Source organism: Elephantulus edwardii, unplaced genomic scaffold (assembly GCF_000299155.1).
Source record: "Elephantulus edwardii isolate Elephantulus edwardi_28Jun2011 unplaced genomic scaffold, EleEdw1.0 scaffold00020, whole genome shotgun sequence".
Classification (NCBI taxonomy): domain Eukaryota; kingdom Metazoa; phylum Chordata; class Mammalia; order Macroscelidea; family Macroscelididae; genus Elephantulus; species Elephantulus edwardii.
This window is the reverse complement of record NW_006399770.1, coordinates 1,369,634-1,394,328: the sequence shown is the minus strand read 5'-3', so window position 1 is coordinate 1,394,328 and position 24,695 is coordinate 1,369,634. Positions and strand designations below refer to the sequence as shown.

General features: G+C 44.3%; 1 protein-coding gene across 2 annotated transcripts in view; it reads right to left on the bottom strand.

Annotated features, from left to right (window-relative positions):
* BCAR3 (breast cancer anti-estrogen resistance 3) overlaps positions 1-24,695 on the bottom strand; it is a 155,806-nt gene that overhangs the window by 56,542 nt on the left and 74,569 nt on the right. Inside the window, exon 1 of one of the 2 annotated variants that reach the window (XM_006882409.1) lies at positions 14,450-14,533. The exons of the other annotated variant lie outside the window; for it this stretch is intronic. Within the exon in view, the coding sequence (XP_006882471.1) occupies positions 14,450-14,533 (84 nt within the window). Of the gene's footprint in view, positions 1-14,449; positions 14,534-24,695 lie in introns of those variants that run through there. 2 annotated transcript variants of the gene reach the window in all.

Below are 24,695 nucleotides of genomic sequence, written 5' to 3'. Positions count from 1 at the left end.
TTAAAAATTGACTTGATTTCTGAACAAAAAGTCCTTGCCCTCACATGAGCCCAGGGTGGGAAAGCCCATGGGACTGTGACCCTAAGTGACTGACTCCTTTGCTAATCTAGTCCAAAAAGGAAAGACCCTTGTTTCAAACCCACAGAACTAACGAGACCTGTGATCGTCTTCATAATCCATAGTAAAGCTGCAAACATTACATAAAAGAAAGCATTTCTACTCTAGAAAGATTTCGCTTTTGATAATCACTACACAAAACATGCTGAGGTGTCATTAAGATGTCACCACATCTGGATCCTCTTGAACTCATCTAATATTGAGTATCTTTGGATATTTGGAATACCACGAGGCCTAGAATGAAGCCTTACGTTATATTGAATTTCAAGGAAATAGCTTATCACCAAATTCCTATATAACAAGGGCTGTCTTGGTTGACTTTTAAGGGTCGTGGTCTTGATAAATGAGGATCTTAAGGCCTCAACTGAGGCCCCTCATCTCTAAACCTGCTCCTTTAAATCCTGACGTTAACGCTTGGTAAAACAGCCATTGTGGACATCTTCCCAACCCATACACATGCATGCACTCACACACACAATTCATTTAGTTGGCTAACATTCTTCAAAATCTAGAACTCAATTCATTGTTGTCGAGTCAGAACAGAACAGACTCAGAACTGACCCTCCAGAAGGTTTTCCAAGAATATTAATCGCACAGGAGACTCTCCCTCTGTCTCTCAAGAGGCCACTGTTGTATTTGAACCACCAGAGAGACAGCTTTGGGTTGACAGCTCAACTCTCTAATCAGGTGAACTAAGAATACAACAGTTTGGGATTCACTGAATACTGTGCTTCTGATCACTGAGTGCCCGCTATGGCACCGTACCTAGCCATCTAGAGCAGAGGGGAGATGCAGATGTGGTCTAGGGAGAAAACTCCATGTCCTGACTGAGGCAACAATCCCTCTGAGAAGACGAAACATTTGAAGAGAATATATAGAAAAAAGAGGAAAAAAAAACAAACACAAACCTACCCTACCAACAATGACTAAAACACTCATAAGAGTCCGGAATGAGGGTTGCAGAGTGGAGTATACTTGGGGTGGGAGTGGGGATGTGCGGGGTGCGGGGGGATTGTGTACCAATGAAGGAGTTTTTCTTTTTTTTTCTTTTGCTTTTCAAGGAGAGGAGCGAACTGGGGTGGGGGGGGGGGGTGAGTGGGGGGGGAGAAAAGTGCAACAATGAATGAATGGAATTCCAAAATCTCTGTAGATGTTCACTGAAATTAATAATAATAATAATAAAAAATTTAAAAAACAAAACAACAACAACAAAACTCTCAGAGTTTCTGCCTTAAGCAAGGTCAGCAAGGTTTATCTCCTCTTTTGAGAAAGGAATCAATGACAAGGGATTTTATAAAATCCTGGTAAGTGTTCACATTCTAGAATTTATCAATTAGTGTAATGTTAATGTATTTAGTACCCTGATGATGCAAATTAATCTTCCAAATCCTCGAAATAATCTCCTTTTCAGCAAAGATTCTGCAGATGGGTTTTGATGTCATCTTGCCATTTCATAATTAGACCCATGCAATTTGTCACACTTTATACCAGATTCCCATTCTAGTGCCATTAAAAACAGATTTGCCATTTGCTGTTAAATTAAGAAGCTTCATTTTCCTACAGTATGTGGTTTTCCTTTTCACAGATAAGCGATAGAGTTACAATCAGACCTCTGGTACAGAGGAAAATACCATCAAAATCTCAGCGTGCCCAAACCCAAGAGACTATATTTTATTCATGATCAAACCTTATCAAACTCTTATCAAAAGAGGCTCAGAAAGTATGATAGGAAATGCAAAGCAGATATCTGTAGAACTCCCTCCTTGCATAGAAAGGTTCTGAGAAAATCCCATTAAAATTCTGCTTTCTGTGTGTGCAAATGAAAAAGACTAATTTAATTTTAATTTGTGCAGATTGGAGTCTTAAAGTAGAGCACCCTCGAAGCAGGCAGCAGTAACTTAATCCTACGTGCCAAACTAATTACATGAGAATCATTCTGATCGGCACCCACGGCTCCCTTTGATGTTCAACTCCTGCTACCTTTTATCCCCAATTATTCTCTGGGCAAGGTCTCCTCCATGCATTCCCATCCCTCTGGATCATGGAAAGATTGCTTTTGAAGCTTGGTTTTATTTTGATGGAACAAGGGGGCTGAAAATGATTTCTTGATGAGGGAGACTGATTTCGGTGTGAAAACTGCAGAAGGAATTCTAAACGTGACTGAATGCAGTGCATCCAGCACCAACCATGTGGCTTCTTCCTTGCACAAAGGTCCATTAGACCAGGTCATGGTACTTACTACCTCATGCAATCTCCTTCCATCCCAGCCTGGCCCCAGCAGGCTGGTCGGTCATGTTTCTTAACCCTCCTAACAAGCATTATTTACTGAAGGGTTCGCTCAGTGATTTGCTCCAGGGGGTGGGGTCTCATCATTCCCTGTTAATAGATAAACTGAAACTGGATGAGATTTTCATTGGGCCATTTGTTAACATCGTGCCCTGCTGCACATCCCAGGTGGACGTCTTTTCTTTTAGATCACATTTAGACGGTGGCGTGCGGAAGCAGCCAGCAGAGCAGACATCTAAATCACACTCATGAGGCAGCCTGAATTGCTTCCTCCCGGTGAGGAATCAGAAGCGCCACACTTAAGATGAAGACTGGGGTCACTGCTTGCATTTCTTCACTTATTGGGCTGGTGAAGCAAAGGGCTTCCAAATAAAAGCCAAGCATCAGTTTGACCTCATGAAAGCCCGTCTAAATTGTCTTGCCCCCATAACACATCCTCAAGTGACTTCTCTTTCATTCCACATTGGCTTAGGGGTTAAAAGAGATAATGTGAGTGAAACAGTAATCACTGGGTCTGACAGCAATACTTGGTAATAGCCGTGCTTGGTTATCTATGAGGAATGAAAAGCAGAGCCTGCCCTGGCTAAGGCAGTTCCTGTTATAAAGATTTGAAGACCACAGCTGATCAACAGTCAGAAGGCAGGGAGATCCAAACCTGAAATCTTTATTACTGGTAATTCAATTTTGTTCATTCAACATCTTAAGTCAAATTATAATTGATCTGGAATACAGTTGCTCACCAAAATAGATGACCCATTTGCTCTTCAATTAAAATATCTGAAAATCAGAGTCAACTTAGTTCAAATACTATTCTTCTCTTAATTTATTCTGAATGAATGAGACATTGCTGAGTCGACAAAATGCATGGTGGCTGGAAAGACACTAAAAGATGTGGCTGGAAAGAGAAAATATGGTATGTCAAACACAGAGAGAAAGCCAAAGACGCAGAAGGCTTTTCCAGTGTGGGGTGTGGAGTAAATGACTTTCCAAATTCTCTGTCTCCAAAATAGTACCATGACTAACAGATGTCTCAGAGATCTGCTCTGGGGCAAAGTGCCTCATGTGCCAATACTCAGTACATAGTAAGCTCTCAGTAACAACAAAGTCAGTCATCACAGGGTAAGCGCTAGCTAAGTATCCGCTCTACTACTTTTCATACTTAGCTCACACAACATTTTAAAGAGTTTTTCTCCCAGAAGAATGCAAAGCACTTGACATTCATGTATTTTATCTAACAGCTTCTTAAAACAAAACAAGAAAACCCACAAACACCATGCTAGATAGATGCCAAACAGACAACCAGGAACTGGGCTGACAGGAATGAAACACCAACATGATACACGTAGATCCCGTAAGTATGCACAATGATGCTAGGAGTTAAGAAGGGAATAAGAATATTTCTATTTCAAGAGGGAACATAATCAAAGCCCAATGTTTTCATGATTTCATCAGACTTACACGATTGGGAATTGACAGAACACTAGAATCCAAGTCTCTGAAAATATGGTGAGAACCAGGAAATGTTCAGCTCATACTGAAAAGACACAAATGAAACATGAAGTCTGTGCTGTGAGATATGGAGGCTCAGGCCCTTACCGTCCTAGGGCAATGCGTCAAATATTCTTGGTTTAACTCCCTGGAAAATTAATCCTGACTCCTTTTGTCCTATTTCTAGATGTCCACTTATAACTAACTTGACCTAGAAAGAGGCATGCTCATAATGTTAAGAAAAAAATGGATGCACTTGACAGGGTATTAGATAATACAAAACAAGGTGGGTGTTGCAGGTACTGAGAGATCAGGCCCCAAATTAAGAAGGACTTTGTAACTTTGTAGCAATTAAAGTTGCCCAACTATTGGATTCACTGCCTTGAACACATTACAGGCCTTACCTCTAGAAATGCCAAAGAGAAGGGTAACAATCTTCTAATAAAACAGGCAGAAAAGCCAGTTAGGAAGCTAATATGAAATTCGAAACAAGAGGTAATGAGATCTGAATGAGTAAAATTATGGTAAAGACAGGAAGGAAGAAGTAGATGAGCAAATGTTCAAGAGGAAAAATAATGAATTCTTAAGGGATCACTAGATTCTCTGCGAGAGGATGGGCAATCAATCTCCTCTCATGCTTCTGAAAACGCACTAGAGGGTCAGTATGGGTCAGTTCTGCCTCGATGGTACACAACAAGTGATAAGTTATGAATGTGCAGCAGAGGGGAGAAGCATGGGAACTCCTGGAAGATGGCTGATCTACCAATATCCAATAGAAACACAAGAAGGAAGCAGTTTTGTGGAAGAAAATGCAAACTCACAGATGTGCATGTGGGCCATGGGGATAGAACCATCACTCACCGTGGGGTCCAGTTGTTGTGGAGAAACACTGATCTGGAGACATAATTTAGTAATTACACTGTAGAGGTAACAACTCATCTTATAGCCATCTAAGAGGCAGCCTACAAAATGAGAAGGCTCAGGAAATGCTGGCTTTTATGAGAAAGTCAGAGATAGCATCCAAGAAGATAAAGGATTGGTCATAAAAAGTGAATGCCATGTTCTTATGTTCTTGAGGTTGAGAAAACAGAATTTCAAGAAGAAATGGTCAGCAAATATCAAGGGCAGTAGAAAAATCCAGTTAATTCCGGATTGGAAAGCAAAGTTGGCAATATGGCAGGTCTATGTGCATGCGAGACGGAAGTGTGCCTGACTCAAGCCAAAGTGTTTTCAACTGCTTCATATGCATGCAAAGTCCAGACAATGAACAAGGAAGACTGAAGAATAGATGCCTTTGAGTTGTAGTGTTGGCAAAGAGTACTGAATATACCAGAGAGTTCCAAAAGAACGAACAAATCTGTTTTGGAAGAAGTGTAGTCAGGGAGCTCGGTGGAAACAAAACTTGTGAGATTTTGTCTCACATACGTTGGACATGTTGTCTGGAGAAGCCAGACCTTGGAAAGGGCCATTATCTTAGAAAGGTGAAGGGTCAGCAAAGGAGAAGACCCTCAATGAGATGAACTGGGTCAGTGACAGCAACAACAGACTGCATTAAGCACAGCAAAGACTGTGAGGACGGCACAGGGCTGGGAAACGTTTCAATCAGTTGTACATATGGTCACTGTGTAGTAGAGCTGAGTCCATAGCACTTAACAACATATGCACATAATAAAGGGCTACAGTGTAAATGGGAAGTAAGGACTTAGGGGCTCTGCGTTGACTAATTGCTAGCTGTTGGAGGAGGGAGTTAGGAATTATTTTCTTAGTATGGGTAAGACTGGAATATGTTTATAAACTAAGAAGAAAGCCTTATTGGAGAGATAGCAAAGATACATCCCAGGGAGAAGAGTGACCAATGGGGCAGAGTCCCAGAAGAGGCAGGTGGTCATGGGCACAGAAGGCAAGACTGGCCGTGGTCAAGACTGGTCAAGGGACACTTCATCCTCAGAGGCTGCAGGAAGGAGATCAGAGCAGACATCAGAGAGCAGAGCAGACATTAGATACAAACTGGAGCTTGTAGGGGCAGGGAATAAAGCTCATGCCTCATGGCTTTAACTACACTGTGAACTAAGAAAGGAGATCTTATTGTGAGTGTAAGAAAACCCCAACAAGGCAGGAAGCGAAGGTGGAGGAGGAAATTAGCAGTAAGCAATGTCAAAACATGCAGAACTGTGGCTTCGGGGCTCATTTGAGGATGCAGGCCATGAGTTAGGGGAGACTTTCTTCTTAAAGTCATTCTACACATTAAGGGGACAACTCCAAGCCCTCATCTGCTTCTTCCCCCCCCCCCCATTTATGGGTCTGTCTTCACCTAGAAAACAAAAAAAACAAAAACCCCAAGCCATTGCATTCTACCTCACAGCCTGTGTTTTACTCCTTGACTGGCCCCAACTCCCACTTCTTCCACATCTCAGCTTCAGTCAGAAGCAGTCAGGAGCAGGATGCTGCTCTCCTACCTGCTGTTCCTTTAGGTGCTATCTCCTCCAGAAACTTCTCTGACCTCTGAGCTGGGCTAGATTTCTCTTCTGGAGTCTAACTGTGCAAAGAGCAGCTTACACATACTCATCTGTCCTACCAACTCACACATGGTGGATCCTTTTGGATAAGAGCTGAGCTTTCTACCTTAGAATCCCTAGGACTTGGCATGCCCTCCACACACATGATCCAGTTGGGGATAGTTTCTGAGTGGGAGGTTAGACAACTCTCATCTTGCCATGAATCGAGGATTCTACTCATCACTTGTTTCTTCATAACCGTATAACTCCATAACAGGATGAAGGTTTTTGGTGGTCCACAGTTCAAATCTGCCAGCCTCTGGACAAAGGTGGGTAGTCTTCTCCTATTAAGATTTGCAGCCTTGGGTGGAAGTGGAGAAAGTGCAATTAAATTGTAGTTGTTGAAATGTTATTAAGGAAAATGTGTATGAATGGTCAAATGAAAAATTAATTTGCTTTGTAAACCTATACTCAAATCACAATGGGAAAAAGAAAACAAAAATAATATTTCCTTTTCTATTAAAGGCCATTTAATGACAATTTTTTACTTGGCTCCTCTATGGTAAAACTTGTCCTTTGGGCATGTTGTTAACAGAAGCCAGTCCTTGGATAAAGACATCATATTTGGAAAGGTGGAGGGTCAGTGAAGAAGGGGAAGACCCTAAATGAGACGGAGTAACAGTGAATGTAATGGTGGACTGGGGCACACTGGAGATGAGGAGGATGATACAGCATAGAGGCAGGACCGGTGAAACTTCACCTCCCAAATCTGGATATATTTTGGTTGTCAGGAGACTCCAGTTCTTGGAAAAAGATATCGTGTGGTGAAAAGAAAGAGAAGATATCAGCGAAAGATCAGATGACAAGTGAGGAGATGAACTGGCACGGCGACTGAAACAATGGGCTTGAGCATGGCAGAGCCTGTGAGGATGGCACAGGACGCAGCAAGGTTCTGTAGTTCACGGGTGACTGTAAGTCCTGGTCGGCTGACAGCACCTATCACCAGCATTCCACTGTGTGTACTGACCATGTTGTATTTATCCATTCATCTGTTAATGGAGATTCCAAGTTGTTTCCACTTTTTGGCTACTTATGAGTAGTGCTACAAAGGAGTAGTTCAATTATGTAGAATGCAAAGAGAGATTTTAAAATTATTATTAATATACTTTGTGTGTGGACCATCAAATTGGATCTGACTAGTACAGGAGGTGATTACCCTTCCTCCTCCAGCAGAGCATCTGGTGGATTCGAACCACATACCTCTGGGATGGCAGTGCAGCTTCTTGCCACTAGGCCACCAGAGCTCCCTTGCAAAGAGAGATTTGAATGACATTGAGCAATGTCATTCAAATCTCTCTTTGCATTCTATGTAACTGCTTTTGTAAGGGCATACACATGTCTAGACCATTAAAAGTGTGTCTTCTCCACCACACAAACTCCACACAAAAGCACTTTCACAAACTACAAAAGCCGTAACATTTTCACAGACAAAGCCTAACAAGAGCATTACTTCCTGGGACTATAGACATATAATGGCAATTCACATGAGGCACAAGACTTGAAATGGGGTCTAACTTAACTTCATAAGTCATTTTATCTTCTTTCTTCTGTGGGCCCATTTGTAAGGAGTTGCACTGCCAATCTTCTCCACAGGAAAAAGACGGACAATCTCCTCCCATATGATTTACTGCCTCTGAAAATCTTCTGGAGGGTCAGCTATGAGTCAGTTCCTACCTGATAATACATAAAAACAACCACTTCTCTATACACATTGTGGCTCTCATGTTCTGAGTCTCCTTTGGGACACTCAAAATATCCCTCAGCTCAAGGCCCTTACAACATTTTTAAGCAAGTGAGAGGGCTGGTCCTCTGTGTCTGGCTGGCCCCTCACACTGGCTTGTACAGGACACCTTCCTGGTCAAGTGTTCTGTCTGCAACCTTACCAGGGGTGGGCACAGCCCATCTCCCTGCAGTCCTAGAGGTGCTGAGGCCACTAAAGAACTTTCCCAGGACCCCACCCCTGTCTGCTTCCCACCCTGGTCTCCAACAAAAACAAGGCTGGGCCAGCATCCAAGCTCCAGGGACTGCTGGGGAGGGGCTCTGAGACACAGCTTCTCTGAAGTGCATCCTGCCCCTGCTGCTGAAACCAGATGCCCCAGCCCCTGGATGGCAAAGGAATGCATTTAGTCGAGCTTAAGAAAAGCTACCCAGGGCATTTTATTTTTCTTTTCTAAAGAGGGAAAGAGGTAAGTTAGCAACTAGTAGAAGCCACAAGGGACTAAGGCACTTGGAAAGATATTTCTCAGACAGTTTGCCCCAACCTTATACAGTTTTTCACATCTGCCCCACTAAAAAAGGCAGCTCAGGCCACAGTCAGGGTATGGATGTGCTACTGCTGGCCACACTGTCGGAGGAGCAGACAGAGCCTAGGACTGGCCACAGCAAAGCAAACAGCACCCCCACCCCGCCATGCTGCCATAGAAAAGCAGTTTCATATGAAACCAACTTTTAGGGATCCAAATCTCTAGGGAAGCAGTGCCACCACTGGTAGTAATGCAGGTTCGGAGAGGCTAAAAATATTTCACAGACGCAACCAAAATGAGTCAAAAACAAAAGTACAACCACTATAATAACAAAAGCCCCCATTAAAAGTCATCCCGCTGTAGAGCACTTGAAGGCTGCAAATACATCACATACGTGTGGGGGATCGCGGTTGTTGTTAGATGCCTTCTAGTCAACAACGGCTCATCGTGACCCTAGGAACAACAGATCTCAACTTGACACTATCTGCAACAACCTCATGATCTCTGCCATGTTTGGGACTACTGTTCTAATCTTGGGCCAACCCATCTTATTGAAGGTCTTCCTCTCTTTCTCTAACTTTCCAAGTTCCAGGGATGATGTCTTTTTCCAGTAACTCCTGGAAACCCTCCTGACAAGCCTGCCTTCTAATGTGGCTTCTTGTTGACAAGGGCATCATCTCCATGGGATTCTGGTTACCCAGGACTTACTGATTCATTTATCCAAGGACTCCACATGCTGAACTCCTTGTTTGTGTTCTTTCAGAAAGGTGGGTTTTTTTACAAGTGCAAAGTAATATTTGTCTCTTCTGTGAGAACCCTATTCCCCAGATACATTGTTGTTGCTGTGTGCTGTTAAGTAAATTCTAATTCACAGAGGCTCTAAGTTACAGAGCAGAGCTGCCTGATAGGTTTTTCTTTGCTATAATCTGCATGGAAGCGGATTTCCAAGCTGTTTCCCATAGAGCTGCTGATGTTTGAACTAGCAACCTTTCATTAACAATCAAGTGATTAACTGTTGCACAACCAGGGCCCTTGTCCTTTAGGATGGTGCCATTTGTTGTTAGGCGCTATGGAGTCGACTACAACTTACAGCCATCCTGTGAACAGCAGATCGAAATCTTGCCACATTCTGTGCTATCCCCACAACCTCTGCCATGTCCAGGACAGGTGCAGCAGTCACTCTGTCAGCCCATCTTGATAAGAATCTGCCTCTCTTTCTCTGACCCTCTACCTTTCCTAGCATATCTTTTTCCAAGGATTGGTCCTTCCTGACAACATGCTAACAGTATGTGAGACAAAATTCCACCACCCGTGCCTCTCAGGAGCACCCGGGCTGCACTTCCTCTGAGACTTTTACTTGCTCTTTTGGCAGTCCAGGACGTATTCAATACTCTTCTCCAACACCACAATTCAAAGGCATTGATTCCGTTAGGTCCAGACAGGGGGTCAGGGGGAGAATGAAAATTTCAACAAATACACACGTCGACAAGAAGAGTGAACAGCGGCGCCCACCTGGATGAACCATAAATTGCAATGAAATGTCCCTCCCTTCCCTCTCTAAAGACCCTGTTATAAAAACTCTCCCCAATACACTCAAAGTGTGACTTCCTCCTTCTGCATATTCAGAATGAGGAACCTCACCTGGGAGGCCCCAATAAAGCTGCCTTTTTTTTTTTTAAAAAAAAATCATTTTAATGAAAGTGTACAGAGATTTTGGATTTCCATTCATTCATTGTTGCATTTTTCTCCCTGCCTACCTCTCTCCCCCAGTTTGCTCTCCTCTTTGAAAAGTAAAAGAAAAATTCTTTCAGTGCTATAAAATCCCCACCCCCACCCCCAGTACACTCCACTATGCAGCCTTCTTTCTGGTCTCCTGTCATAACCATAGTAAAGCTGCTTTTAAGCTTTCTCTCTTGTTCTCTGATTTCTTTCTCAAGTCTGTAGCCTAACAGATTCTTCTTCAGTTTCCTTATTCATTGTCCAACTTTCAGATGCTTATGAAGCAACTGATAATTGATCAACAATGTTTTCTTTCAGGTGATTATTAAATACCTATAGAATGTCCACTAAATATGATATTGCAGTGGATCTGACAACTAGAGTGTAAGTTCTTGGAGGACAGGAGACAAGTCTTAGACACTAGATCCACAGTACCTGAGGAAGGCCTGCTCCATACTAGGTGCCTCAATCACTGACTGCTACACTGGACTGAGGATGTAACCAGGCCAAAAGTCAACCTGCCTTGGACGTCTTCATTATTGGGTAGAGGAGGCCTGGCTGGTGGGACAAAATCCAAACTCCTCAGCCCGAACCCCAAGGTCTTTGTTACTTTTCTGATTGTTTTACCCACTAACCCCGTTTGTGAACCTTCTTCTCTGATCATCTATGAGTCTCAGTGCTTCTATGGATGAATCATCTTCCCCACCTCTGAGCTACTGAGTCTGCTGTCCCCTGTGGCTAAATTATCTGCCCCACACCATCCCTTCCTCCGTCTACTCAAATTCCAAGTTACTAAAATAAGCAAAGTAAAGTCTCTCCTAAATACTAAGGCTCACACTATTCTCTCCAAAAAAACCCCTAAGGGTCACACTATTCTCTCTTTAAATGAATTGTAAAATAAAGTACTATTACATATATATGCTATATAATATCATCTTGTTTCAGTTTTCATTTGTGTTAATAAAGTACAGTAGGAAGTGCACTGAACTTGAAGTCAGAAAATCTGACTTCTACTCTTGGTCCCCAACAAAAGGATTCCTGGAAGACTGTTTTTCTGAGCCTCAGTTTCTCCTCTGTGAAAGAGGTTAACTATTGTCCTTTCCAATTCATAGAATTAGTCTTGAGCATCACAGGAGATAACTTATGAAAGAACTTGGATATTGGTAAGCTTTCTGCAAGAATAATGAAATGGCGCAATGATCTAATGTTCTTGCAGTAAGCCCTCAGAAGGAAGAAAACATGCCTCCACAGTGTTTCTCCCCTCTCAACCTTCTAACAGGCTTGGACACAGATGGGGCTATATCTGATATTCAGAGACTTTCAAACATGAATGTGCTTTACTAATGTTATGGACCTTGAATGTCTTCATTGAAAGTCTTTCCCACTGGGCATAGCAAAATACTCTTTGCTTTCCTCAGCCTGAGAAAAAAAAATACCCAGTAGTCTTTTGGGAAATGATTGTCTAATTCAACCCCCCTCTCAGGACATTAAGATTATGGCCTTGAAAGTGACTAGGACCTCTCATCTTCAACCACAACTCTATGTATAAGGACCAGCAATCCAATCCATGCATATCCTTACTACTCCTCCTCCCTATTCTCAGCCTTTCATTTAATTCCTTCAAGGGCCATTGTTTACAGATCCACCAGATAACAATCAAATCTAAGCCCACTGAGGTCTCAGAATACATCCAAATTCTGCAAGACCTCTGCATATAAGACCTTATTCTCTTAACACACCAGTGTGATTGGTCTCCTATGTAACATAGGAGCTTTAATATTTTTAGTTTTCTTCCCATACAACAAACACTATTAATAACATTCTACTTTCTCTGGAGATGATATGGATTAGACCAAATGGAAAGTTACCATGGCTACCGCAATGTTATTTTTGGTATGAGGAATTCATGCCAAGGGAAGCAGTGTGCATGTGGTCAAGAAGTGGGGCTTCATTTCCGCTTTGCTATCAGGCAATCAATCCCAATTTAATTTTGAAACTCTAATTGCAACAGAAACTAATTATGAGCGGCAAGGCCTGAAACCCTCTAATTAAAGTAGAAGTCAATAAAGCGATAGGGCATTATCACTGGGACAATATCAACAGGATGAGGTACTAAGCAAAAGCAAATTTCTTTTCCAGGTAATTAGCTAAGCAAAGCAAGCTGGGAAACCCATCTGGAGGCACCAAGTGGGAAGCCCCAGGTCAGCACTGATGCTCCAGTTTCTGGTGGACTGGTCAACTGTTGCCCTGTTCTATACAGAATGCTGCAAAGTGGAGGTAGGGTAGGACCCTGGGCGGACAGGAAGGTGATTCGACTCCCAGGGCTGCCACAGTGGGGTGATACTGCAGTGTCTTGGTGGGTTTTAGAAGGAGTGGACTGAAGGACAGTTGGTTGGGAATAAATCCAATGCTGTTGTCATCAGTCAATCTGACCTGTAGCCCTCCCAGGTGACAGGGTTCCTACTGTCTTTACAGGAACATAATGCCAGGCCTTTCCCCTACAGAGATGCTGGGTAGGTTTGAATTGCCAATCTTCTGACCAGCATCTGAGCACCTAATCACTGTACCATGGTCCCTTCATATTTGTCACAGTGGCCTTTTTCTGTTTGGGCCTTGGAGCCCAAATCACAGAGGGATAGAGGTCACTGCACAGAGTCTTATCCTTCAAACCCAGATGCGTACGGGCTGGGCTGTTTCCTCACATGCCAAATGCTGAGCTGCACTTTCCTGACTTAACAGAAGTTGGCATATGGACGAGTTTCTATTAGAAAACCCGCTGCCAATCCCTGAAGTACACGATCCCCTTTGGGAACGCCTAGCCTATCTTTGACAGCTTTAAAATACTGTTAATGGCATGACTTCATCTGACCTAAGCTAGAACGATGCATTTTTAGATTGGAAACCATGCGGTCCTTGAATTACCCCCACTCAACTCCAGGATAGAGAGGGGCTCTTCGGGCAGGGTGGGAACAATTTAACTGATCAGTAAAATTACTCATCCTCCAAATGTCTTGACTAAGAGACAAATATGAATATTACAGAATGGCTGGAAAGCCACATTTCTAACAAGATTAAGTCAAAGGAAACCTAGTGTATATATTTTTGCAGAGGGTCTTTCTCCCTATAACATACAATTTTAAAGTTAGTCTTTAAAAAGCATTCTTAACAGGGAAGAAGCAGAACATCATAACCAGTGAACAAACCAGCCCCTGAGAAGAGAACATCATAAGCAGTGAATAAACCAGCCCCTGAGAAGAGAACCAAGCTGTGAGAGGGTGAAGAATTCCTTGTGAGCTTTCAGACTTCCATTTCCCATGGAATAGCTGAGGGCCCCAGTCCCACTGACAGGGGCTGACAGGACTTTTCTGAGTCCCACAAACACCCAGGCCAATGACAGCCTGTATTAAACTTAATTTTCAGTGTGTCACAGGCCAGCCACATGGATGACAGGACTTGACTTGAATTAGTCAAATGACATTCTTTGCATGTTCCCATCCAAACAGTGTATTGACGCATTACGCAAAACCTTTGGCACTAACGTCTGGTAACAAAGGTTAAAGCGGGAGCAGTAAAGAAAAAGACAGTTCTGAACCTTACATGTTTTAGCTTTTATGATTCAAAAGCTGAAATTTTTTTTGTTGCATTACTGACAAACAACATTACAGATATACAACAAACCAGCTGGTCACATAGCAAACACACCTCAGTCAACTCAACATGCAATGGGAACAAGAGGGAAAGAGAGGGACAGTGACAGTGAGAGTAAGAAGAAAAATAGCTCCATCCTGCTTGGACATACAAATTTTTGGCCAAGGAGACAGATAATGCCTTGAAAAACAGCTTCATCCTCAAACCCAGACAGAGACCTGGTCCACACGAAAGGAGCACAGCGGGGGCATGTGAAGACCCATGGGTCAGAGCGAGCGCCTCCAGCTGCCAGCCAGCAAGCAGCAAACTTTTCCTTAGGATCTTTTAGAAACCTAAAGCTCTTAAGGCCCCCAGAAGAATTATAGGTGTACGGTGTCTCAAAACCACACCTACCTTGACTCCAATGAAGGACTTGCGGTGATAAAAGCAGCACAAAGCTGCCGAGAGGGCGTGGAAAGCATTGCATTCCTTTGGCATCTTTAATCTTCTTTCCCTGGGACCACACACTCTTCTTAGGGTTAAGAGAAAGGGGGCTTAGGGCATTAAAGCCCCAGTCCTGCCCACAGCCTTGGCTGGGCAGAGAGCCGGCGCTCTCTCCCAGGCCAGTCTGGGACTTTTCCCCTCAGCTGAAGTCAGTCTGATGCACTCGCTCAATTCTAGCAGGCTGGTGTCCAGCCTGCCATGCACACAGTGCCAGAAATTCTCATGTGACCAGCCTTGCTTTCTGATGAAATCCTAACCCCTCTTAGCAGAGGCTCTGGGCTTTAGCTGTCCCCTCAATTTAGAGCCCTGGCAGAAATCATTAACCCCCTGGGCAGTCCACCTTCTGTGGGCTGTAGCACCATGCAATCTGCCCCTAGCATTTGCGTGCTGGTTACCCCAGCACCTAGGAGGTTTATGAAAGCAAGGCTGTATACATCACACCACCTTGTCAAGAGACACAGCCTCCTCTGAGAAGGACCTCAAAGTGTCCAGGGCGTGACTCTCCCCAGGAGCAGTCTAGAGAAGTCCTCGAACTAGGGAGGCGGACTCTGTCCCATTCTCACACGCCCACCTCCAGAACTGTTTATTTTTAATTATGATGCTTCTGGCAGCCAGTTTGCAGCTGATAACGTTGGCACAGCCATCACTACTGGCAAAGCAATATTGCCTTTGGTGTTTAATTAACAAGTCTGTCAGCAAACACCCTGAGCCCCCATCCCACCCCCACCTGGTCATACAGTCTGTTGGGAGGATGGGGAAAGTTTGCGTACCCTCTTCTGACCCAACTCCCTTTGTCTTACTCTTACCCATCACTTTAAATACTTCACTATAATTACCTACCTTCACTTTAATTATCCACTCCATCTAACTCACATCGAACACACAAACCTGCCGCCTGATGACACCTAGCATGGCCTTTCTCGACTGCCTTGTGGTAAGGAGCCTTTATCTCCACCTTGAGCCCCCCACACCTAAGGGAAAGGGTCCTGCCTTTCCTCTTTCATTCCAGTTACAGTGGATGCACAACAATTCTGCTTTTTATCAAACCCAGATTTCTGCCTGAAGCTCTTCCCTTCCTCCAGTTCCAAATATTAACTGGCTGTGGCTTCAGCCACTCAGAAATGGAATGTGTCCCGAAGCTCTCTGAAACCTCACACAGGCAGAAACTTGCAATGGGGGAGAAACAGAGCCTTCTCAGTCCAGAAGGGAACAACACCAGATGAGGCCGGAGGGAGGTATGAGAAATATCCAACGGGATTAGTGTCAAATCCTCAGGAGACCTTGGCCTTTGCACTGGGTCAAGTCAGCCTGAAAAATAGGAAATTGTTCAATGCCCAGTGAGCAAAACTGTACTCCAAGCAGGGGTTTGGGGACTGTGGGCTTCATAGCCACCAGAAACGCAGGCTGGCAGACTGTTGGGAGGGGGGAGAATGCTATAAAGGGTAGAGCTGGTATCCTTTCTCCTCCTTCCACTGGTTTCCTCCTTCACACCTCCTACTCCTCCATCTAAATCCATTCTTTGGGATGCCAGATGCCCAAATGCCCTGTGTACCATCTGAAAATGCCTAAGAAACACGGAAGGCAGTAGAGCTCAAAGAATTTGGAGCTGGAAGGGTCCTTGGAGAGGATCCAGACAGTTAGTGGATCAATACTGTCCTCCAAGGTCCAGTTCTGTACCGATGAAGAAGCTTCCTCTCTCTGTTCTCATTTCTCTATTACAGCCATACGAGCAGTCCTAAGTCCATATGGTTTCAACAACTTACAACTCCCCAAGTGGGCTAACAGTTATCAGGAAAGGGGCCTCATTTCTACCTACGATTGGTCAGGATAGATCATGAGGATGGTATAGGATAGACAAGGTTCAGAGCTGTTGGTCATAAGGGTGCTATGAGTCGTGGTCGACTTGATGGCAAATAATAGCAACAACGAATGTGTCAGGAAAAGGATCCCAGGTAGAAGAGTGTGGTTTGTGTTCAGTTGCTAGCTAAAAGGTTGGCAATTCAAATCTGCCAGGGAGACCGAGAAGCAAACTTGCTCCTGTTAAGATCTGAATTCAACTCATTGTCGTGAAGTCAGAACTGACTCATGGCTGGCCCTCCAGTTGGTTTTCAGAGGCTGTAAATCACACAGGAGGAGAATGACCATCTTTCTCCTGCAGAGCAGCTGGTGAATTTGAACTGCCTGCCTTTGAATGGGCAGCATAACTCCTTACCCACTCGGTGCCCATCAAAATGCCTTTGTTAAGACTGGAAGCTTCAGGAAACTGAGGAAGGCTCACTATCGACCAGAAGCGTAGGTTTATTTGTAAAAAAAAAGATCCTTCAGTTCTTAGTAAGGAGCTCTCATGGCTCACATGATACATTATATACTGTGCTTCTCAGATCAGCACGTTCAAATCTACCAGCTTTTTGGAGGGAGGAAGATGATCCGTCTTCTGTAAAGATTTACAGTCTCAGAAAGCTGATGGAGGGTCACTATGTGTTGGAATTCCCTTGACTACAGGGGGTTCAGTCCCCTGGGAGTAAGAGTGGTTAATAAGCTTAGCTGCTAACTCAGGTTGGAGGTTCAAGAAGTCCACCCAAAGGTGCCAGGGAAGATAGATCTGGTTAAAAAAAAACAACCACCAAAACACCAGCCATTGAAAACTCTTCAAAGCACAGTTCTGCTCTAACATACCAAGTCTCCATAATCATCAGAATTAAATCAAGGGCAACTGACTCAACAGGCACCTTTAAGATAAAACAAAACTCTACTAGTGTAGAAATGCATCTTCCAACAGGGGGAGATAGGGAAGGGGTGGGAAGAATGGCTTTGTATTCTTTTTTTTTTTTTTTTTTTTTTTTTTTTGTATTCTGTACAGGAATTACATGAGATCAGTCAGCCAAGGCCTCTGAATTCTGGATGCCCTTCCCCTGGAAATGGTGAATGAAACACATTCTTGAGAGAGAATATGCAAATAATACAGACAAGTAAATTACATAGAATTATGCAGTCAGTGGCTCCAGGGCCAGGGAGAAAGAAAAACAGAAGATGTTTGGGTCACTGTTTAGATCACAGCTCTATCATCTGAGGCTTTTCCCTTTCCCTGTGTGCTATGAAAAAAGTCTCCAAAATCCCTAAGAATCAGGCCTAAGAATGGACTAATCTTGTTAGGTAACTGTTTCCTAAGTAGCTTTCATTTTTCTTTCATGCCGGGAAAAAAAAAATTCTGAAGGAGCACTCAAATGTTTTAATCAATTTTCGTTTCAAACAGCCAAGGAAAGAGACTAAAATAATGTGTTGTTATTGCAACCAAAGACGATAATAGCATGAACTCACAAAGTGCCCTTCACAGACTTTTATGCTTTTAAACACATCCTACCCACACTGATCAATCCCCCACAATTATTATTCTATTCTAGCTACAAGGAGGACTAGATAGCCTGTCACTCCTGAAGAACACAGACGCAGGGCCAGGGACCACAGCCTTTGATTAAAGAGTCCATTATCTAATCACATGGAAACAAAATCATGATGGAAACCCAAATAAGAAATTGTTGAAAAAATGTTTTAAGATTAAAACATGAAAAGGCTATGACCTAGAGCAGAGGTCACACAACGATGATGTGGTAGATGTGATTTGGAGCCAATTCAATGTGGATCAGGATTTCTGAAATAACACGACCTTCTAGGATCTGCAGTGCCCCTTAGAGGAAAGGAAGGTGCAGCTTCGTGTCACATGTTCTGGGCAGATTATAAGGAGAGGCTGTTCCTTGGAAAGGGTTCTCATATTTCGAAAGGTGGAGGGTCAGCAAAAGACAAGAAGACCCTCAATGACATGGATTGATACACAGTGACCGCAGTAACGGGCTCGTGTATGTTAGACACAAGGAGGACGGATGCAGGAGAGGACGAGGTTCAGATCTGTTGTTCCCAGGGTCCCTGTGAGTCATTCGACTGGAAGGCACATGACAACAACTATGACAATGAGCTGGAGCTTATCAGAGATGGTGAGGATAGTGACGGACAGGGCAAGGCTGACATCTGTTGTTCACAGGGTTGCTATGAGTTGTAGTCAACTCGACAGCACCTAAAAACAGCAATCTAATCTCAAAGGCCGTTCTGGTTGGTCTCGTCCATGGGGAGCTGCACTGCTAACCCAAAAGCCAAGCCAGAGAGCTAGTTCAAATCCACCAGTTGCTCTGTGGAAGAAAGATAGGCAATCTACTTCCTTGTGACTTGTGGCCTGGAAGCACTTTGGAGAGTCAGCTAGAAGTCAGTTCTACTCAATTGCAAAGAGTTTGAGAGTATGGGGTTTTGAGTGCAATCTCAAGGAGCTCTGGTGGCACACTGGTTAAGTGTTCCACTATATCTTAAAGGGTGGACGTCAGAACCAGGCCAGAAACTCCATAGAAGAAAAGAATTGGTGATCTGCTTCCATCAAAATTGTTAGGTGCCATCGAATTGAGTACAACTAATAGCAACCCTATTATCTGAACACAGTAGATCTGAATCCTTTTCTATCCTGTGCCACTTTTATCGTCTCTGACACACTTGAGCCCAAAGCTGCAGTCACTGTGTCAATCCATCTTATTAAGGGTCTACTTTGTTGCTAATTCTCCCTATTTTCAAGCATGTTGTCCCTTTCTAAGGACTAGCCTCTCCTAGAGAGGGTTAAAGCAGGCTGCTCCTTGGAGGCAAGGATTCTGGGGCTTCGTCTGACATACTTTGGACATGTTGTAAGGAGAGACAGGTCTTTAGAGAGGGACATCATGCTGGGTAGAGTAGAGGGACAGTGCAGGAGGGGAAGACCCTCTATGAGGTGGATTGATTCAGTGACTGGGGTAATCAGGATGGGTGTGTCAGAGGCAATGAGATTGGCACAGGATAGAGCACGGTTTAGGGCTGTTGTACATAGGGTCGCTATGAGTCGCAAACGACTTGACGGCACATAACAACAACAACAATCAGCATACCTAATGTATGTTAGATGCAGCTTCATTATCTTTGACTCCAAGGACTCTTGTACCTTCTCCAAGATATATCTTATTTTGGCAGTTCATGGGATACTCAGCACTCTTCTCCAACACCACAGTTCAAAGACATCAATTTTTCTTCTGTCATTCATTGTCCAGCTCTCTGATGCATAGCAAATGATTGAAAATACCATGTCCTGAATCAGGTACACCTTAGTCTTCAAACTGACGTCAGTAATTTGGAGAGATCCCTGATTGCAGACTTTCCCAATGCTATTGTCCTCAGATCTCCTGACTGCTGGTACCAAGGGTATTGATTGTGGATCCAAGTAACATGAAATTGTTGACAATTTCAATCTTTTCTCCATCTATCATGATGTTGTCTACTGGTCCAGTGGTGAGGATTTTTGTTTTCTTGATATTGAGATTAAATCTAAATTGAAGGCTGTAGTCTTTAATCTTCTGTAGCAAGTGCCTCAAGTCCTCCTTGCTTTCAGCAAGGTTGTGTCATCCATAGAAGGCAGGCTGTTGACGAGTTTTCCTCCAATATAGATGCCACACTGTTCTTCATAAAGTCTAGCTTCCGTAATGATTTGCTCAGCATACAGACTGAATAGATATGGATAAAGGATATAGCCCTTATGCACACCTTTCCTGATTTTAAACCATGCAGTGTTCCCATGAAGATTACTCTCTAGGAAACCAGAAGGGGCAGTTCTCTTCTGTCACATGGTATAGCTAAGAGTTGAAATCAACTCTAACGTATTCAACAACAATGTAATTCCAGAGATTAGAAGGAGGGAGGAACAAGCAGGCAGCTTTGAGCTCAGGGAAAGCTCTTGCAGGGTGCTCTCCAGTGACCCCCTCTGGCCACCTGAAAGGATTGTTCCTGTGGAAAAGCCATGGCCCTTTGACTGACTGAACCCTGGAAGGAAATTCCCATAGTCCCAGGTTGCATGCTGTCCAACCCACCCGAATGAGGGGCTGAAGCAGACAGGAGGAAGGTCCCCTGCATCAGTGCTGGCTTCAGTGCATTTTTTCCTTGGACAGCCCAAATGCGGTGCTACTGAGTAACCATGGAAACAGAAGCTGCCTGTCAGCCATTTTCACATGTCAGCAGCAGCCCCTCGGCTGAGAAAGAGGTAGTGACAGAGTTTAAGACTCCTTTCCCAGAATGCCACATCCCCACTAGTAGGAGGGGAAAACCCTCAATGAGATGTACTGGCACAGTGGATATTGTGAGGATGGTGAAGGACCAGGCAAGGTGTGAATCTGTTGTGCATGGGGTTGCTATGAATTGGAGTAACCTCCACCCTACCTAACAATGACAGTTCCTCTGACATGGTGTGGGGAGGAGGGGGTCTGTGGGGAGAAATACGGGCCTGCAGATACTGCTTTCTGCTGTTTCAAGGACAGCCACGAAAAAGTGCTGTCAGTCCCCCAAGCATCCCTCACCAGAGCTACCCCAGAATCAAGCACAAACTCTTGCATGAAGTGAGCAGCTCAGGTGTTATGATTAAGCAGCCCTGCAGGCAGTGACACTCGGCTGGAGGCAGGCTTTGAACCAGAGGACAGCAAGGCTGCAAAGTCATCCTGACACTCCACAGTGAACACACAGGAGAAAAGTACCCATCATGGTCAGAACACAGTCACCCCTGAGGTTCTCCATGCCTCAGAAACATCAACCCTTTCTGGCCTTTTGTCTCCACTAAACCCCAGTAATCTGACACTTGGTGAATAAAAGGCAGTTTAAATGAAGTGGGGAATAAGGCTGCTGCTCTCAGCTGCTGTCAAGTCAGCCTGACTCAAGGTGAATCCACACACAACTGAACAAAGCCCGGTCCTGTGCCGACCCCATGATCCAACCACTATGATCCATAAGGTTTCCACTGACTAATTTTCAGAAGTAGTTTGCCAGGTCTTCTTCCTATTCTTGAGAATAAGAAAAATTTTCTAGTCTTAGTGCAGAAATTCTGCTGAAACTTGTTCTAGCATCATAGCATCCTGGTCTCTAGCATTGTGTTGTTGTTGTGTACCATCAGGTCAGAACCGACTCGTGGCTGAAAGCTTTAAATTGCCTGAAAGGAGAATGCCCATCTTTTACCCACAGAGCAGCTGGTGGATTCGAACTGCACACCTTAGGGATGACAGCACAACATCATACCACAGAGCCACCTGAGCTCCCTGGTCTCTAGCGTGGAAGGGGAGAATTCTATTACTGCCCCTGTTACTCTGGGAACTCTCTGTCTCTTCCATTTACTGCTTAGTAGGAACCAACTCATAGCTGGTCCTCCTCCACTGGGTTTCTGAAACTGCAAATTGCACAGGAGAAGACTTCCCATTTTTCTCCCATGGAATTACTGGTGGATTTGAGGCACCGAAGAGGTAGGGCCTCTGGGTTAGCAGCACAACTCCCTATGGACTCGGCCACCAGAGCTCCCTCCCTTGGAACTAGTTAAGGATTACCCTGGTATCGTACTTCCCTAGTCTGGAACCCACAATGTGCAGATCTAAATATCCGAGGACACACCCCATCACGCAGCCCCCTAAAGAGCAACACAGCCAGTGCCTGGGAGCCCTGGGCTGGAACCAGAGGATGAGTCACAGCATCCTGCTTCCCAAAGCTTCCCCCGGCACCTGCCCTGTCCCTGCAGGACCCTGAACCCAATGACCGAGGGGACACAGGGCCTGGAGAGAAGCTCATGCATCTCAAAGCACACACTTCACACAAGAAGCAACAGGACCTGAAGAGGAATAACTGAAAAATGATCAAAGAAAGGAAGAGAGCTTCAGGGAAGAGGTCGCTGTCTCTTCATGCCACTGCGAGCAGCTACAGATGCTGCCACGAATGGTGCAAAACATTTTCCTATATGCAAATGCGATTTGTTTCTTGCTTCAAACAGGAAGGCAGACCGATATGGATCTGCTACAAAGCAGTGGACAAGATGCTCGCTGACACGGAGCACAGAGGCTGCATTTAGGAGGACTCGCTGCACAGATCGGAGTCTGCCACTTCCTCCACATTCCTCAAGGGGATGAAAGAGTATGGCTGTTAAACGATCTCTGTCCGGAAGGGGTATTGATCTGCACAGCACATAAACAAGGGGACTAAGGACTGCATTCACAGACACTGCTCTGCCCAACCTTCCGTGCCCCTCCCCCTGAAAATTTCTAGCTCTAACTGGGAGTTGCTCTTCAGGAAGATATACATCCTGAAGATGCTTCCATGAAGATTTACCGGCTTGGGAATCCTGTGGAGGAGCCATTCTACTCTAACCTATATTATCACCAAGAGCTGGAATCAACTTGCTGGTAGTGAGCTTAACTGGTCATTAAAACAGGACAGCTGGGTAAGGCAGCACTAATTAGAGTCACTATGAGTCATACTCGACTGCCAGCACTTAACAATTAGGTTGAAGGAGCCCTGGCAACAATGTGTTATGGGTTGTGCAGCTAACCGAAAGATTAGCAGTTCAAATCCATTAGCTGCTCCCTGGTAGGGCACAGCTATGCATCAGAATTGAGTCCATGGCAGTGGAGTTTCTAATTAGGTGAGCATCTGGTCTTGGTTCTTATTCTCATTATTATCACATATAATTCTACCCCATGCACACTATACTACGCTCACCTTAGCTCCTGGCATCACCCTGATGTGGTGTTGTTAGGTATTGTCAAGTCAAACTATGAGTTATAGTGACCCTATGAACAACAAGATCTGAACTTGACCCTACAACAAGGATTTACAGTGACCAGAGCATAAGGACGGCAAACACCCTGTTGTCATGTGCCGTCAAGTCTCCTGTGACTCATAGAGACCTTATGTACAACAACTCTGAAGCCTTCCCTATCCTGAGCCAGTCCAACCCGCATTGCCCTAGTTACTGTGTAAATCCATCTCTTCCAGGGTCTTTCTCTCCTGTGTTGTCCCTCCACCCTTCTGAGCATGATGTCCTTCTTCAAGGACAAGTCCTCCTGGCCATGTGCCAAAGTATGTGAGATGGAGCTTCAAAATCCTAGTCTCCAAGGAGAAACGTGGTTTCACCCTCTCCAAGATACACTTGTTTGTTTTCTTGGCAGTCCAGGATATTTTCAATACTCTTCCCCAGCACCACAACTCGAAGGCATCAATTCATCTTCTGTCATCCTTAGTCATTGTCCAGCTCTCTGACATATAGCAAGTAAATGAGAAAACCACAGCCTGGATTGAGGCACACCTTTGTCTCTAGACTGACATTGTTCTTCTCAGTACTCTGGAGAGGTCCCTGACAGATTTCCCCAGTGCAATTGATCTTTTGATTTCCTGACTGTGGATGCCAAGGGTGGTGATTGTGGAGCCGAGCAAACTGATATTGTCAACAGCCTCAATCTCTTCTCCATCTATCATGGTGCTAGAAATCCTTAATGCTAGAAATGTAATTCTCTATTTTCAGCAGTACAGAAGAATTAAAAGAAATAAAAAGAACATAATCTTAACCTCTCAAGCTGATACACATTTCTTGGCTATAAAAACTAAAGGCACACATGTGCAATGCTTTACATATAACTCAGGGCCATTCTTGTATGGCCTGACGCCTGCTGATATACCTTGAAGAAATTGGTCAGTCTGTTTTGGGATGAATTGTGCTCCATCTGAAAAAGAGGGGTTGAAATCCTATTTCTGGTACCTGCGGTTGTGACCTCATGTGGAAACAGCATCTATGTAGATGTAATTAGTTAATAAGAGGTCATACGAGGTTGGGTAAGGCCTTAATCCAACATGACAGGTTGTTCTTATAAAAAGAGGAGAGAATTCACATAGACACACAAGGAGATAGAGCCTGGACTGGAGTTAAGCTGCCATGAGACAAGGAACACCTAGTAAACTGGAAGAGTTAAGGTAGGCTTCTTGCCTGGAGTCTTCAGAGAGGGCACGACCCTGCTAACACTCGGATTTTAGACTTCCAGCCTCCAGATTGTGAGAGAATACATTCCTGTTTTGAGACACTGAGCTTGGGTGCTTTGTCACAGTGGCCTCAGGAAACACCATCTAGGATGACTTGCCACCTGCCTCCCATGCTTTTACTCCACAATTACCACAAAGGCGGCACTCCCAGTGAAATGATCTTTTATCTTGGTTACTAGTCTTTTTTGTGGTATACTTTTCTCTTTTGCTAAGTGCCATCTATATAAGCAACTAATAGGCACTGACCACAAAGCCCCTC